Source organism: Coregonus lavaretus (genome assembly GCF_964263955.1).
Source record: "Coregonus lavaretus genome assembly, chromosome: 9".
NCBI classification, from domain to species: domain Eukaryota; kingdom Metazoa; phylum Chordata; class Actinopteri; order Salmoniformes; family Salmonidae; genus Coregonus; species Coregonus lavaretus.
Genome location: NC_139996.1, coordinates 17,702,297 through 17,720,395, shown reverse-complemented (window position 1 = coordinate 17,720,395; position 18,099 = coordinate 17,702,297). Strand labels below are relative to the sequence as shown.

Sequence of the window (18,099 nt, the reverse complement as noted above, 5' to 3'; positions counted from 1 at the left end):
AAATCCCTTCCTTTTCCCGTTTGGCAGTGCGTCGCCCATATCGCCCTATTGAACAGGCCGTCCCTGATCCAGAGTATTTAAGTGTCTAGGTCAGCTCTAGAGGTGCTCAGAAGCTGCTCAAAAGGTGTCCTTTGTGTCTCTTTTAATAAGCAAACAGCAGTACGTATCAGGTTTCTTTTTTCGTTTATTTTCACTTCTCGGGCAAAAGATAAACTCCAGTGGCGCCGTCACAAAGAGTTTTAAGTGGCTCCACTCTTTGCTATGAATACCAGTGGAAATGTTTGTAATGTCAGTAAGGTGCAAGGTTATCACTTCGTGCTGTGACACTGATGTTGACACCCATTACTGTATGTGTGTGTATTAATAGTTCTATCCATGGGAAAAAACTGCAGTGTTCTTCCTGTAGTTTGCAGCAACAGTACAGCCCTTGAACACTCTGAAATGGCACCCTATTCACTATATAGTGCACTACATTTGACCAGGCCCTATAGGGCTCTAGTCAAAAGTAGTGCACTATATACATAATAGGGTGCCAAAAGTAGTGCACTATAAAGGGATTATAGGGTGTCATTTGCAAAAGTCCCTCTGCAGACTTTGAAATGCTAATCAAAAGTGTATGTGTGTTGGGTCTGTTTGCAGGTGAATATGACATCAGATTTGGAGGGCAGCGACATGCTGGCGGAGAAGGCAGACCGTAGAGAGTTCATCGACTTGTTGACCAAGATGCTTACGATCGACGCGGACAAACGGATCACCCCCATCGAGACCCTCAATCACCCCTTCGTAACCATGACCCACCTCCTCGACTTCCCCCACAGCACACAGTACGTCTAGAGATCCTCTCACATTTCTCATTTAGATAGTTAACTGTTAGCTGGGAGGAACAGATTATCTGGAGAAAGTCATAACAGATAAAAATGTAACAGAGGCACATGTATCTCTCTCCCTCCCCCTCCCTCTCTTCACAGTGTCAAGTCCTGCTTCCAGAACATGGACATCTGTAAGCATCGCATGGGCATGTACGACACGGTCAACCAGAGCAAGACCCCTTTCATCACCCACGTGGCCCCCAGCACCTCTACCAACCTCACCATGACCTTCAACAACCAGCTCAACACTGTGCACAGCCAGGTACCTACCATACACAGTGTGGATGGTTTTACTCAACACACTCCTCTCCATTCATACCCAGGTCGTACCAGCATAGTGTACTGTCTGCAGTGCTGTGACCAGCACTATCCTTAACCAGGTCATGTAATAAGCTTTTTCAGTGCTAGATTCAGATCAGTGTGTAGCGTGTGTACCACTACCAGTGTGTAATACAACCACTAGATGGCTTGGTTAGTGTGTTTATTCAGGCCAACACGGCACACAGCACAGTACACCCAATCAGCCCACATCACTTTTTTTGAAAGTAATGCAAGTTAACTCTCCCTAGTAGAATGCTAAAGCATCATATTGAGGCCACGACAGCCTGGTAAGGTATCTGTCTGTCTGTCTGTGCCTCAGGCCCAGTGGGGGCTGTCACAAACTGCTGATGAGATACATGACAACCTTACACTTCCTGCTTGCCTTGCAGTTTAGGCTACCAGCAGGCTTCCTCCTCTTCCTCTCCTCCTCCTGTTTCTCTCCATTTTGCCTTTGGTGCTTTAGCACGTCATGCTACTGTAGGGCTGTGTGGGCTGACTGTGACGCTAAATTGCTGACTTTTGCTTCTGCCGGAATCATGAAATGATTGCATGCTAAAGTTTTTCAGATTGTGCAGAATTATTTCTATACATTTGTCCCCCTATCCTACCATCCCTACCCTAATTGGAGTAAACTAACGAACAACAATATTTCTACTGCTACTTACAGCTATTTCGCTAACATCTACAGTACCTGTAGTTAAATAATTGTACATAAATGATATTCCTCTTTCTTCAAGTGCTGGAGTTTCAGCCACAGCGGCCAATGTCCACAGATGAACCCGTCTTTCCCAGTATAATACCATTTTGTTATTTCCTTTTGCAATACATCCCTCCATTTTACTGTGGTGTTACAAATAGGGAGGTCCTGAATTTCCCTAGTTTTAACATTTCTACTGACATTTTACAAATAGGTGTTCTTTATCACCAAACATACTATATTGACTGTTACAGAACCCACTCTGTGCAGAATGAGGTAAAACTAGACTTCACTATATGATTTAAATGGATTCATGTCATTTTTTCTACTTCGTCCTCCGAGTGCCGTGGTTCAGGGTGATATAGGCAGTGCTAAGTTAGTGATTTATTTAGCTGGGGAACATTGAAACATCTTAGAGTTTATTTTTTGCAGGCTCTCTCGTTGTTGTGCATGATGAATGCCACACTGGCATATTGATTATCTCCCCCGGTGCTCATCGAGCTTGCTAAGAAGTGCAAAATGAAAAATGAACATGCCGTCTCTGAATTTTCAACTCCACAGGCTTAATGAAAAGACAGTAATTAGTCTGGGTGATGTCGAACAAATGGTATTTGAGTTAAGACCTGAGCGCACTGCGTGTCTTTAAAAGCATTTGTTCATATCAAGGCCATCTTTAAGCCTTACTTAGGGCTCATTGATGGTCTCCCCATGTCCAGGGTGGAATTCTTGAGGCACCAAACGGAAGAAAATGGACTGAAACCGGGAGGGACTACATAAACTTATCCAACAAGAACATTCGTTTGCAACGGTGTACCCTAATAGATACGGCCCAGGTTTTACAACATACATTTCAAGTGCCTGACACCTTAGAAATATGGCTGCTCAAGGATAGCAATGTGGAGTCAAGATAGTGAAGCCGAGAGACAAAATGTCAGTTTGCCCCGTAACTACTCTGCTCATTATTAGACTTTGTTAAGCAACATTTCAATTTTAAGAGCATTGCATAAGCTTGATTCTTTCACTTAGGAATCCAGTTGGCTCTCTCCATGTTGACCCTCCTCATAGATAATTGCCTGATAAACTGGGTCCAGGATGATTTGGATGCGTTGAGACATATTGTTGTGTAGCTAGAGAGAAGACAAAGACACTCGTCTCCATATCACCCTTTCATCTAACCTTACCAGGGCCCATGTTCACAAAGTGTCTGGGAGTGCTGATCTGGGATCAGTTTTGTCTTTTATATCATAATGAATAAGATTATATGGGCAGGGAGGACCTGGTCGTAGATCAGCACTCTCTCAGTGCTACATTAAAGCCTCTGGGTGTGTGTGTGTGTGTGGATTTAGCTGTGTACAAAGAACTTATAGACAGAATCTATTCTGACATGCATACATGTAGTGGCTCTAACAGTGTATGCAGTATGGACAAACTGAGCCCCTGTGGCTCAATGTACTGTTTATGTAATTATAGCTCCTTGAATTAATAGCTTGTTGATTGAAGTTAATTTTAACATTGATTGTTGACTATTGGGCGAAGTTCTAGCATTGATCAGCACTTTTCTCTCTCTTTCCATCACATTCTGCCTTTCTCTCAGTGCTTTCACTCTGTTCACTGAAATGCAGTATCTACAGTACATTAAAGCTGTTGGACATATTCTGAGAAATATGACACTAATATTTATAATATTCTGAGGGAAATTACAATGGCCTAATTTTGTCCTCAGTTTGAATTTATTCTGAATGTTCCATATAGTCATCTAACACATTATCAAAAAATGACTGACAACGTTATTTTCTGATGAATGATTAAATCTCATCCCCCAACAACCCTCATTACCTTTTGACCATACCACCACCACCCGACATCTCCTTATGGCTTTGCGTTTTGATCCCATCATTCCTTTAGGCCACCAACCTGGCTCCCTCCACCACCAGTACCACCCTTTCCCTTGGCAACTCCGATGTCTCCATACTAAACTACCGAGCTGCACTCTACCAGCCCTCCACAGCCTCCATGGCTGCCGTGGCACAGAGGAGCATGCCCCTGCATCCTGTGGCCCCTCAGCTCTGTGCTGCCCGGCCTGACCCCTTCCAGCAGGCCCTCATCGTCTGCCCACCTGGCTTCCAAGGTAAGAGGCTTTAGATTAACACAGTGAATGCTGTGTAACAAGGCCACAGATCTAGAATCAGATTACTCTATCCCCGAACTTAACCATTAGGGGGGGGGGGGGGGGGGGGTGAACAAATATCTGATTCTGTATCAGTGGTAAGGCGTCCGTAAAGAGTGATTATTTCATGCCATCTTGGAACAGGTTTACTTTGAAAAATATCAGAAAGATTACAGATTGCAACGGGATCACCTGTATACATAAATGCTAAATGAGTTAATTAAAAAGAGCACCTATAGGCCTTTCTATAGTCAGGTCTAAGGCTCAGTCAGTTTCAGTAGAGTAGATCAGCACTGTCTGGCACCAGCGAGTTCAGTTTTCTCCTGATGAGAGAAGGGCTTATGAATTTGTGAGCTGGAACTGCACTACAATGACTCTGCAAGCCTTTTGTTCTGTAGCTTCCACTGACCCCCCAAGGCAACGACAGTCTTCATGTTCAAAACGAGATGCTACGATATGTTTATGAGCTAATTAGTCATATGAAAGGATTTTAATATCTGTGATTTGATGCATTTTGCAGCACCACTTTTGTCTAATCTCTGTTTATGCGGTTAAGACTGAAATAAACATTATTTTTGTGTGATTTATGTGGAACAGCATATAATAATTTCCATTATTAGACAGTTTGCTCCACTCAACCAAGGGTTTATTGGGATGTAATTTATATTGCCATGACTACCTTTTTGTTTTCAAGTTGAATCAGTAATTGAGAGCAGTATCATTATAAACTGTTATAGTTTTTTTCCTATAGCAATTTTGACATCATTGTTTCTCCCAAGGTGCAGGCCTTTTTGTGTGGCACATAGTGTTGTTGTTGTTGTTGTTGTAGTTGTTGTAGTTGTTGTTGACCTCCTCTGTGTTGTGTGTGTTCTCAGGTCTGCAGGCATCTCCGTCCAAACACACGGGCTACTCTGTACGGATGGACAACGCCGTTCCCATAGTGACGCAGGCCCCCGGCGCCCAGCCCCTGCAGATCCAGCCAGGCCTGTTGACACAGGTAGGAAGTAGTGACTCAGTCCTTCGTCATGGAGATCAGGGGGCCCACATATATCCCTCCTGAACTCATAATGATAGCTCATCTTTGTTTCGCTGGATCATAATACACAGAACCTATTCTATTTACTGGGAGACATTCATACCTAAACACACATATGGCTATGACTAACAGGGTATTTTGTATGATTTGGTCATGGAAGCTACTTTGGAAAAGGTTGTACCTATGTATCCTTTTCTATATCATTGTAACAGGCTAGCCTTTGATCAAGGCAGGGAGTCAATCAGGGTGTTCTTGTGATCATTCTGCCCCTGCAGGCACTTGTTTTGACTGAGTGAGTTAAACCATGGTTCCAGTGTCCTCCCTCCCTCCTTTGAAATAACATAGCCATGCATTATTCCTACAGTATAGTAGAGCATTAAAGTAGAGTAGTAGAGTAGTAGACCACCTCTCCCTCTGGTTTCTAGACATTTCCATAAGACCTTTAATATCCCTGTAAAGTCCCAGGAGTCAGAAGGCTTCCCTTATCTATAGTTAATCATGTGGTAGGCAGCTAGCAAGGCTCTCTGAACTGTGAGGAAGACTAATCTGTCAGATACCGAATGGTGATTAGCTTCAGGGCTGCTTTCTCAGTCAGGCGCTCTGAAATGACAGGACTCAGAGGAGAAGGACAGGTTTGGAAAGGCTTGGAGGGGTTTGAGGGGTTTGCTCGCCTCCAAAAGGCTACAAGGTCACCCTATGCCCTATAGCATTTACTGTATAGCATAAATGCAGTACTTCAGAAAAACTGTCTCAACAGAAGCTTTCACAAAATAGTTCACAGTATATTAAGAATGCCACAGTGCAAAGCCCCAAGTAAAGGTATGATGGTGGAACAAGCCAATATAATGAAAATGTTACAGTTCATGAACCAAATAGTATATTGTGCAAGTATCATCCTATTACTGTGTCATGCTCTACTGACATACTGTATCTTGGCAGATTTGATTAATTAAAGAAAATCCTCTGTCACACTGCACACATATTAAACACAGGGATGGTGTAGTTGATCATGTGGTTTATTCAGAGCAGCAGCACACCCAATAAATTGATGTAGTGGATTTGAATCCCTCATTCCCTCTGGGAGGTCTCTAATGCGTGTTGGGGGCTTTAGCCTCCAGGCCTCTCTGCAGCCGCAGCCCACCCTCGACGCAGGCTGGGCTCACTTTCCCTGGGTGTCTGTAGAGCAGAGCTGGGGCTGGATGGTGTTGGTTGTGGAGGAGGGCCCCAGTTAGCCAGTCCCGGCAGCCAGGCAGCCAGGCAAGACCTTTATCTGGAGCAGGAATGCAGAAATTTGGAAACAATTGGGGAGTGAGAGCCGGGGCTTTCAGAGCCCTGAGGTGACAAAGGGTTTTCACCCGGGGAGAAGAGGTTGGCAGTGGGAGGCGGGGAGCTAGCTAGTGCCTCTGCTGCTGGGGCAATGGGTCCTGAGAAGAAAAGAAAAACCGGGCTACCATTTCAGAGCAGACAGGCCTATTACACAACACAGACGTCCGGCGAGAGAGGAATGCAGAGTGCCAGGAATGGATGGAGCAGGATGTTTGGAGAGATAGATGGAGGAGAGGAAGCGATAGAAGTATTGGTGGCTCTTAATGGTTTTGGCGTGTTGATAAAAAGACCTGAGATGTGAATATAACCATGGGAGATGTAAAAGGAAGTGGCTTAGGTTTTCTTCTTTTGGCCAGTTTTCATGCCTTGCTATTGGCGGTGCCTGTGTCCTTTATCCATCCACTGCCCAGTCTTGTTTTGTTGACCTGTAGATGCCTCTCTTCACCCATTGACTGTTTTTATTTGAAGTTAATTATCTCTCCCAACGTACCTCAGACAAAACAATTCCACTCCCACAAGCTAGCGGTCATACACTGTTATAAACCCTACCAGTGTTTTATATCAGTAGAGTATAACAGGTACATTGTGCCGACAAAACCAGAAGAAAACATCTTGATATGTAGGCTTTGTACTCTGTATGAGCCCAGCGCAGATGTAGGCCTAAGCATTGAGTTCTGTGCTATGTGCTGCAACACATACTGACACTGCCGAAGTAAATAGAATATGCAAACGCTATTAAAGGAAAAATTAATTATACCCCACATTAAAGTGCTAATCAATAGAGCTGCATTAAGCTATTAGGGCTGCAAGCAGACACACACACACACACACATACACACACACACACACACACACACACACACACACACACACACACAGACACACACACAGACACACAGACACATCTTTGACTCTGGGAATATTATGCCTGCCAACTCCCTGCATTCTGCACCAGCAATACAAAGCAGCTCCTTTCACAGCAGCCCTGAATGGACCTCGATGTGAATTTAATTAAAACCGGAGCTGATTTGGATAATGCCAAACACATCAGCGCAGGGACCAGGAGGGGAGAGGCAACATATCTTTACTACACATCCAAAGTATTCCCAGCAAACTGGGAACATTCCTAGAACATTAACTAAGATTCCCATTAAAGGTTCTAGTTAGGGTTTTATCTAACATTAGGATGATAACATCCCAAAAACATTCCAAGAACATTCCACAATGATCCCACAACATAAAGAAACATTCTGGGAACCTTTAAAGAAGAGACTAAATGTGTTCTGGGAACATTCTGGTAACATCAGTTGTAGCTCAGTTGGTAGAGCATGGCGCTTGCAACGCCAGGGTTGTGGGTTCGATTCCCACGAGGGGCCAGTATGAAAAAAAAAATGTATGCACTCACTAACTGTAAGTCGCTCTGGATAAGAGCGTCTGCTAAAATGACTAAAAAATAAATATAAATTTAAAAAAATTGCACCCTAAAAGAATCATTGTAGAATCATCTGCACAACTGGACAGTTTTTGTGTTTTGGGATCATATATTTTGTGATGTCCCCACAATGTTCCCACCAGACTGTTCCCACAACCTAATGAAACATTCTGGGAACATTTAAAGAACAGATTAAATGTGTTCTAGGAACGTTCTTGCATCATCAGGTGAATGTTTTATACAAACGTTCTATAATCATCAGCACGACTGGACAGGTTTTGTGTTATGAGAACATTTGCCACGACCTAACAAATGTTCTGGGAACATTCACAAAACCAATTTTGGTTTGCTGGGTTATCTGCGCTCTGTTGATTTGTGCTGCTGGCAAGGCCAGATAGTTCAGCTGGCTTTGTCTAACTAGCCTACAGTAACACTGGCCAGTTGTTCTGCTTGTAACTGCAATCCATTGGCTGTTTTGTGTTTTTACAAGGATTCCTTAACTTTTGTTACACTTTCAATTATTTCCCCTTGTTCCCCCATGCCTTCATCTCTGGAATTAAAACAATGAGAGATACAAAAACAACACCTATTTTTTTTAGGTAGTCTTCTTTGTCAACATTAAAGTGTACCTCGCATGATTGACGTGCAAGGTTGTTAGATGACAGATGATCCCATAGAGATACAATAGAAATACTATATAATATAAATAGTGTTGTATTTAATTCTGACTGACCACTTCTCCTCCATCTCCTCTTTTTCTCTCCCCCCAGCAGGCCTGGCCCAATGGCACCCAGCAGATCCTCCTCCCACCAGCCTGGCAGCAGCTCACCCACACCTCAGTCCAGCACGCCACCGTCATCCCTGACTCCATGACGGCCTCCCAGCCCCTGGCTAACTGGAGGTAAGGAACATGATCTCCTCCTTATGTAACCAGAGTCTTATAAGCACTACCATAACAAATCAAATCCTAAAGGACCAGAGAAGACATTAAAGATTAGACTTGGTCAAACGTACCAACTTTGTACAGTATAAGCCTGGAATATCTAGCTATATGTGTAGCCAAATGACAGTTTCATTGTAGCCTGCAAACCAATTTGATATGCTCCGTTTCACCATGATTAACAGAGTGTATCACTTAACATTCCAGGCTAGTTTCATTGGCCAACTGTGCATAAAGTCCTGGTTAACAGGGGAAGTTTGGATGTATACAAAGTGCAGAAAGGATCAGCACAGCAGTGTCCTGATTGACAGAAGAGCATGGCCTTGTGACAGGCACTCAGAGGGCTGCCATGAATCAGTGTCTACAAGTGAACAGCGGGGCTTTTATAAGATATTTTAGGGGGATGAGATGTATGCACATGTAAGGACATCATCCCAGGCACGGCGTGTCACAATGTTGACATGTTAGATGGATGGGGCCTGTAGGAAGATAAGCTGGATGCAGGTGTGTGTGTCTGCATGCGAGCATCCAGGTTAATCTCTCTCTCGCTCTCGCTCTCTCTATCTCTCTCTCTCTCTCTCTCTCTCTCTCTCTCTCTCTCTCTCTCTCTCTCTCTCTCTCTCTCTCTCTCTCTCTCTCTCTCTCTCTCTCTCTCTCTCTCTCTCTCTCTCTCTCTCTCTCTCTCTCTCTCCCTACAAAGATGATTGGGAAAGTGTCGCACTTCCTCTGCAGAACTATCCCTCTACAGCTGCTGGTGTCAGCTGCCCTCCCTCGCTCCCGCACTCTGTATTCCCCTCGCTCTCTTTTCTCCCCTCTGTCTCACGTGGTGATTGCTGCCACCCACGGCCTCCTCTGAGAAATACACATGCTTTGTCTAAACTCTAGTCCCTTATGTAAAGCAGTATGTACTCATGTGCAGTTATAGATATGTAGTTAGACATGAAAATGGGGCAAGGTCACAATGACGGTTTCTCTAGATATAATAATAATATTTAAACTTAAATATACACATAAAATACAGGTTCAGAGTAGTGATGGGACATTCTGTTGTGTTCCAGGAATTCTCACCCACACGGCGGCCATTACAATCCCATCATGCAACAGCCGGCGCTGCTGGCTGGCCACGTCACCCTCCCATCCAACCACAACCAGCCTCTCAATGTGGGCGTGGCCCATGTGATGAGGCAACCGTCAACCAATAACAACAACTCCTCTTCCAAAAAGAACAAGCAGCATAAGATGACTGCCAGGTAAGCATAACTAGGACCTCCTACACAACTAGGACCTCCTACACAACTAGGACCTCCTACACAACTAGGACCTCCTACACAACTAGGACCTCCTACACAACTACGACCTCCTATACAACTAGGATCTCTTTAGATCTGAACACAAAACAGTCAGTGACTGACCATCACCTACAGTCCCCCTGTCTTTCCTGATTCACTGTGAAGATTATTTGGCACTGGCGGCTTTCAACCTTCAACCAATCAGAACACAATAGCCAGCTCGAAGTCGAAAGTGAAACGTAAAAAATGCAAATAATCTGTCAGCTGTTACCTGGGCAGTGTCTGTCTTCGGTATTATTACTCTGTATGTAGTAGTAGGTGCCACCTAGTATTAGGTTGTAGTAGTAGGTGCCACCTCATCCCCCCTCCTCTCTCTCCCGTCAGGAATGTGTCTGCGTACGAGGTGTCCTCCTCCCAGGCAGTACTATCACCACAGCGCTCCAAGCGGGTGAAGGAGAACACCCCTCCACGTTGTGCTGTGCTTCAGAACAATGGCCCTTCCTCCGGCTCCAGCTGCGGACCCCCCCTGGGCTGTGGAGGGTGGGGACGGGGCGAGGCAGAGCAGGCCTCCAGCACCACCCGGGACCACCACCAGCACCACAACGGGCAGCGTCAGACCATCATCATCCCTGATACGCCCAGCCCTGCCGTCAGCATCATCACTATCAGCAGTGACACGGACGAGGAGGATGATCACAATCAGAGCAACACCAACCATACCAGGTACAGGTCAGCCATTTGGGGTCAGACATGACACACATGCAGGGTTCTGGGAGCCAGGTTTAAGTACATACATTTACATTTACGTCATTTAGCAGACGCTCTTATCCAGAGTGACTTACAAACTTACAAACTACAAACAAACTTACGTGACAGGAGGCCATGTTTAGTGCCTGTTTAGTTTCATTACTGAAAGAGCAGGGTTTCATTTCTTTTCAGTTCCAGCCAATTCAGTAATACGATTGGACATGATTGGCATAAGGGCATTTTTTTGTGGATTGATCTGAATTCACTATATATTATGGAATCGACACCAACATTGGTCAGAAGGTTAGTAGGCTGATCAATGCTATATGTACCATTACTAAAAAGTGATCCTCCTCCTTGCAGCTCATCCAAGCAGAGGAAGAACATCATCAGCTGTGTCACAGTACACGACTCCCCCGACTCGGACTCATCCAGTAACAACAGTCCCTATGCAGTAGAGTCCAGGCTGCCCAACAACAACGGCTACCATGACTCCAAGACCACCCTACTGGACAACTACAGCAACGGAAACAACCTTCGCTCCATCATCATTCCCCCTCTGAAGAGCCAGTCCAGCGAGGTGCTGAGCGAGTGTGAGCGCCTGATACCAGGTACCTACACAGGTATCTACACAGGTACTTACAGAGATCCACACACCCACTTAGACAGGGAGGGATGGTTGATACTCTTTCATCTAGAGTATAGGAAATACTATTATCATTATTTGAAACACATTGTTACAAATGTACCCATTATTATCATTGTTGGTTCTCCAAATGAACCTTCGCTAAGCCCTGCCCCATTGGTTACTGTTGCTACCTCGGTTCCCAATTATTTATTTTTTGCATATTTATACTGTAATGTGTTATTATTTTCTTGACCTGGATTGACCTTGTTCCCTTTACTCTGCAGATGCAATGAATCATCAGAATTCGGCGTACAAGTTCAAAACCTCCAACGGCGTGGGCATGGTGTCTGGCAACAACCACCTGTCGGGGGGTGTGGCTTACCGACAGCAGCGCTCGGGGCCACACCCCTTCCAGCAGCAGCAGCCTCTCAATCTCAGCCAGGTATGGAGAGAGAGCCAAGTAAGGACCCATCTAAATGATTTATATAATTATCAATCAATCAATCACATTTATTTATAAAACCCTTTTTACATCAGCAGATGTCACAAAGTACTATACAGAAACCCTGCCTAAAACCCCATACAGTAAGCAATGCAGATGTAGAAGCACGGTGGCTAGGAAAAACTCCCTAGAAAGGCAGGAACCTAGGAAGAAACCTAGAGAGGAACCAGGCTCTGAGGGGTGGCCAGTCCACTTCTGGTTGTGCCAGGTGGAGATAATAAGAGTAAATGGCCATTAAGGCCAGATTGTTCTTCAAGACGTTCAAAGGTACATAGATGACCAGCAGGGTCAAAAAATAATCTCAGTGGTTGTTGAGGGTGCAACAGGTCAGGACCTCAGGAGTAAATGTCAGTTGGCTTTTCATAGCCGAGCATTCAGAGGTCGAGACATTAGGTGCGTTAGAGAGAGATAGAGTCGAAAACAGCAGGGTAGCACGTCCGGTGAACAGGTCAGGGTTCCATAGCCGCAGGCAGAAGAGTTGAAACTGGAGCAGCAGCACAACCAGGTGGACTGGGGACAGCAAGGAGGCATCAGGCCAGGTAGTCCTGAGGCATGGTCCTAGGGCTCAGGTCCTCCGGGAGGGGAGGGAGAGAGAGAGAGAATTAGAGGGAGCATACTTAAATTCACACATGACACCAGATAAGACAGGAGAATTACACCAGATATAACAGACTGACCCTAGCCCCCCGGCACATAGACTATTGCAGCATAGATTAACTGTGTGGAAAGTGAGACTGGCATTTGGATTTCACTGACTCCATCCTCGTATCTCTCTTCTCTCCTCTCCAGGCCCAGCAGCACATGGTAACTGAGCGGAACGGAGGCCACCGGCGCCAGCAGGCTTACATCACCCCAACCATCGGCGCCCAGGCGCCCTACTCCTTCCACCACCACAACAGCCCTTCTCACACTGCCAACGTGCACACCCACCTGTCTGCCACCCACCTGTCTGCCACCCACCTGGCTGCCACCCACCTGGCTGCCACCCACCTGCCCGGCCAGCCCCACCTCTACACCTACACCACCACGCCCGCAGCCCTGGGCTCCACGGGCACTGTGGCCCACCTGGTGGCAACCCCGGGCTCTGCCCGCCACACGGTCCAGCACACCACCTACCACACACCGGGCATCGTTCACCAGGTGCCCGTCAGCATGGGGCACCATGTGCTGCCCTCGCCCACCCTCCACCACAGCCAGTACCAGGCTCAGTTTGCTCACCAGACATACATCAGCGCCTCGCCTGCCTCCACAGTCTACACTGGATACCCGCTGAGCCCTACCAAGGTGAACCAGTACCCTTACCTCTAGAGAAAAGCCAACACACTGGAGACCCAGACCCCCCCAGATCCAGACCCCAGCAATGATGCTGCTGCTGCTCAATCCATGTCCTCCCTCCCTATCCCCACTCCACAGACAGAGAGATAGAGAGAGAGACATGCAATCTTTAAAAAACTGTCACGTTTACTTGAAGACATAACGACAGAGGAGAAAGGTAAATAAATAGACAGCCCCTCTAGTAAGAGAAAGGACAGGTGGAATATATATTATTCTTTTTCTTTTCATCATTTTTTCTCTCCAAAAGGGCCAGTTTTGCTTTGTTTTCTCTCTTTCAAATGAGAGTAATTTCTCGTAATTTTACAGCAATGTCTTCATAAAGGGCCTTTGGGAGAGATGGAGGGTTTTTGTTCTTCTAAAACAGCGTTTTGTTTGTTTTGGTTTTCCCCTCTTGAATTGGAAAGGGACTGTTTTAACAAGGGGTCCCTCTCTTGATGTTGGAATTCCCAACGTAAGAATTCCCATGAGAATTCCCATGAGGATTTGGGAATGAAGGTGAAATACGGAAACCTGCTGCTCTTCAAAGAATACAAAAAATAATGATGGCCTTGAACTGTCTTAAACATTTCCAAATAATTAAATGTGTGGGGGAGAGAGAACAAAGCACCCCTCCGCCTCCCCACCCCTCCTTCTCCAACAGACAACTGGAGTCAGGAGTCTTCTGGAAATATAACCAACGAAAGACAAAAAATCGTTCTAGTCTATTAATAGGTATTTTCCCTTTGTTTTTTAGTTCTCGCCTTTTTGAGGAGACTTATGTTTTAGGTATAGGAGTCTTAGCTGGGCCACGTTTTTAGAATGTAGCAGTCTGCACCCATATTATTTTATGAATAACTTTTTCTGATACCAATAGAATTTATTTGTTCCTCTTTTTCCAATGTGATTGCACAAAGTGGTTATAATAACATAGGCATGTACAACGTGATTGTCTGTGTGTGCGTGTGCTACTGTCAGCCATGTGTGTGTAGTCCACCTCTTGCACCTTTGTGCTATAATACTCGGAATCCTACGCAGTCTTAGGTTTGACCATTGTTCCCTCGTAGTGCCTTACAGATATAACGACACAGTTTACTTCGCTGGAACCTTGAGAACCAACAGACTAGCTGGAACTGGTTCCTTTCATTGATGTCTTATTGTCGGGGCAGATTTGATTTATCTTCCAGGTGTAGGCTTAGCCCCTAGCTCTGTGTCCTATCCTTATGACAGTATACTACAGAGATAAGAGGTCAGAGTTCATATTTACTTGACCTTTGGCTTTTTTGTTAAGTGTACATGAGTTTAACTTGCCTGGGGTACTGAACCAAAGTCGTTAGATCAATCCTCTTGACATTGTGTGCTGGATATAAATGTTAATTTGTGTTCAGTATAACTGTAAGTCACCGTGGTGCACATACATACAATGGCTTTAGTTTGAGATGTATCACACAAGGGAATCTGTACAGGAAAAATAGAACAGAGAAGTATCAGCACAAGGATCCATTTAGGGGAAACAGACAATGCAAAAATACAAGAAAGTGACTGTCAAAAACATTTTATGTGATTTCAAGTGACAGAGTCCAGAGTTCGAGAAAAAATAGGAATCTAAGGTTAAAAGCTAAGCCAATAGAAAGGCCTGATGGGAAGTGGTGGTTGCTATGGCGGTGATCCTCAGAAGGCCACCGAGAAAGAGCCTGGTTGTTTCATTAGGGAAGCAGAGTATTGAGGGCTGCTGAGAGGTTGCTGGCTAGGAGTCAGACCTGGGTTCAAATACTATTTGAAATCTTTTAAATAACTATAATGTTTGTTTTAGCCTGCCTGCAGTGCCAGATGGGCGGGGTTTGCAGTTTTTCAACTATTGCATTGCGCCAGGCAAACTCTGTCAAGCCCAGCTAAAGTATTTGAAATGATTTTAAATAGTATTTAAACCCAGATCTGGCGGGAGTGAGTGAGTGAGTGAGTAAGGGGCTAGTAGAAAGCATTTGGTTGGTCTGGATAAGAACTGAGGATGGCAGAGTGGTAGGGGTGGCTTTCCTCATGTAAATGGGTCTAAAAGAATAGCATGTTGGCACGGAGCAGGTTGGTAGTAACAGTGACAGTGGGCAGGAGTTACAGGGGCAATGCATGAATGCACACCTAACTCTGATACAAGTTGTTGTGTTGTTGTTGTGGTCTTGCAAAGATAAATGGAAGTTATTTAGTCATTTCTGCTCTGATGGTTGTGTAGCACCTCACAGCATAGAGAGAGATGTGAACGGAACAGAAATGCTACTGCGTACACCTGGAAGGGCTTACTATGAAATGGGCTTCATTTGTTGACACTATCCATTTTGTCTTCGGAATCATGTGTTCACAGACATCATACCACCCGAAAGGGATACCTGATAGTAAGAGAACTGATTGGGCTATTGCTTCTATGTGTTTGCTGCTTAATTTAATATCAGTTTTATTTCTAGTAGCCAATGATATATGATTACTTTGTTTGTTGTAGTGTCCTCATGAAGTAGGCACATTAGAACTGCTTGTGGTTTTAGCGAGAGCCTTCCCCCTTATCCCCTCATGTCATGCCATAGTACTTCATTTGAAGTGATTATTTTATTTTAACGTTATTATTGAACTTTTAAAATGGCTGTAGGTACAGAATATACTGTATTGTGTTATTTTACAGATTGTTGCAATAATTCTCGTGGATGTTTTTATCAGTGCAAGTGATTTGTTATTAGGCTCATTTCTATTTTGATTTGTAACCGGGAGTTGCTGTACAGTGATGTTATGTATTCATAGGGGGAGGGGGTGTATACCTGTGTAAAGTGTTCAGGCACAGTTGACAATATTAAGGTTATAAAGTTGACAATAATCCATTTGAGCCCTTATAGGTAGGTAGCTTAGACTTGAGTGTGTCAGACCCAGGTTTGCTCCCTAAACTAAACCTAAAACATCAACATTTAGGTACTTCACCAATACGCCACCACACTCCCTCCAACCGGCTCCACCATGCAAGCCTTGGGTTCCTGGCAGATGTGATGCGTAACATGTATAGGTTGCTGGTTATATCATTTTCTTTCTGTTCTGTGGTGTATCCTTGTTGGTACTTTTTTGTTGATTTCCATGAGGCCTGTGGGCCTAAGAACACAGATAAGGGAGATGCTTTTCCACACGAGTGGTTGGCCCCTCCATAAAGAGGCAGACTACTGAAACATTCCACTGCAGGGAGAATCTGGCGTCCATACTGCACACCCTACAGTCTCTATAACTCTCTGATCACGGGGACTGACTTGTCATTTTGGGACTTTTCTTTCTTCCCACCAAAGAAATTCAACATGTTGATGATGTACTGTACAAACACAAATAATCCCCATGTGGTCTGGCAATAACTTCTGGTCTAAACATGTACCTTTACAGCACATTGAGTGTGCTTTGAGGGCTATTGATGGGTTCAAAGCAAATGTTAGTGTGTGAGGTGTACAGATATAGTACTGTAGAAAGACTGTATGTGCACAACACACAGATACACACTCATACAGTGGCTTGCGAAAGTATTAACCCGCCTTGGCATTTTTCCTATTTTGTTGCCTTACAACCTGGAATTTAAATTGATTTTTTGGGGGTTTGTATCATTTGATTTACACAACATGCCTACCACTTTGAAGATGCAAAATATTTTTTTATTGTAAAACAAACAAGAAATAAGACAAGAAATCAGAACTTGAGCGTGCATAACTATTCACCCCCCCAAAGTCAATACTTTGTAGAGCCACCTTTTGCAGCAATTACAGCTGCAAGTCTCTTGGGGTATGTCTCTATAAGCTTGGCACATCTAGCCACTGGGGTTTTTGCCCATTCTTCAAGGCAGAACTGCTCCAGCTCCTTCAAGTTGGATGGGTTCCGCTGGTGTACAGCAATCTTTAAGTCATACCACAGATTCTCAATTGGATTGAGGTCTGGGCTTTGACTAGGCCATTCCAAGACATTTAAATGTTTCCCCTTAAACCACTTGAGTGTTGCTTTAGCAGTATGCTTAGGGTCATTGTCCTGCTGGAAGGTGAACCTCCGTCCCAGTCTCAAATCTCTGGAAGACTGAAACAGGTTTCCCTCAAGAATTTCACTGTATTTAGCGCCATCCATCATTCCTTCAATTCTGACCAGTTTCACAGTCCCTGCCGATGAAAAACATCCCCACAGCATGATGCTGCCACCAACATGCTTCACTGTGGGGATGGTGTTCTCGGGGTGATGAGAGGTGTTGGGTTTGCGCCAGACAAAGCGTTTCCCTTGATGGCCAAAAAGCTCAATTTTAGTCTCATCTGACCAGAGTACCAAACGTGTTTTTTTTTTTTTTTCTTTAAGCAATGGCTTTTTTCTGGCCACTCTTCCGTAAAGCCCAGCTCTGTGGAGTGTACAGCTTAAAGTGGTCCTATGGACAGATACTCCAATCTCCGCTGTGGAGCTTTGCAGCTCCTTCAGGGTTATCTTTGGTCTCTTTTTTGCCTCTCTGATTAATGCCCTCCTTGCCTGGTCCGTGAGTTTTGGTGGGCGGCCCTCTCTTGGCAGGTTTGTTGTGGTGCCATATTCTTTCAATTTTTTAATAATGGATTTAATGGTGCTCCGTGGCATGTTCAAAGTTTCTGATATTTTTTTTATAATCCAACCCTGATCTGTACTTCTCCACAACTTGTGGAGAGCTCCTTGGTCTTCATGGTGTCGCTTGCTTGGTGGTGCCACTTGCTTAGTGGTGTTGCAGACTCTGGGGCCTTTCAGAACAGGTGTATATATACTGAGATCATATGACAGATCATGTGACACTTAAATAAAGTCCACCTGTGTGCAATCTAAC

The 18,099-nt window shown here is 44.7% G+C and overlaps 1 protein-coding gene across 9 annotated transcripts in view; it reads left to right on the top strand.

The window, feature by feature from the left end:
* The window catches only part of LOC311135464 (homeodomain-interacting protein kinase 2-like), a 113,344-nt gene extending 96,134 nt beyond the window's left edge, over window positions 1-17,210 (top strand). For 2 of the 9 annotated variants that reach the window (XM_084169437.1, XM_084169436.1), the window contains exons 6-15: window positions 640-824; window positions 969-1,131; window positions 3,793-4,015; window positions 4,930-5,051; window positions 8,619-8,749; window positions 9,847-10,038; window positions 10,462-10,800; window positions 11,188-11,435; window positions 11,737-11,894; window positions 12,744-17,210. In XM_084169437.1, the coding sequence (XP_084025563.1) occupies window positions 640-824; window positions 969-1,131; window positions 3,793-4,015; window positions 4,930-5,051; window positions 8,619-8,749; window positions 9,847-10,038; window positions 10,462-10,800; window positions 11,188-11,435; window positions 11,737-11,894; window positions 12,744-13,262 (2,280 nt within the window). In that variant the 3' untranslated portion in view covers window positions 13,263-17,210. Of the gene's footprint in view, window positions 1-639; window positions 825-968; window positions 1,132-3,792; window positions 4,016-4,929; window positions 5,052-8,618; window positions 8,750-9,846; window positions 10,039-10,461; window positions 10,801-11,187; window positions 11,460-11,736; window positions 11,913-12,743 lie in introns of all 9 variants that reach the window. The other 7 variants (XM_084169435.1, XM_084169433.1, XM_084169434.1 and 4 more) reach the window with 4 other exon arrangements.
* Window positions 17,211-18,099: the final 889 nt, after the last annotated feature.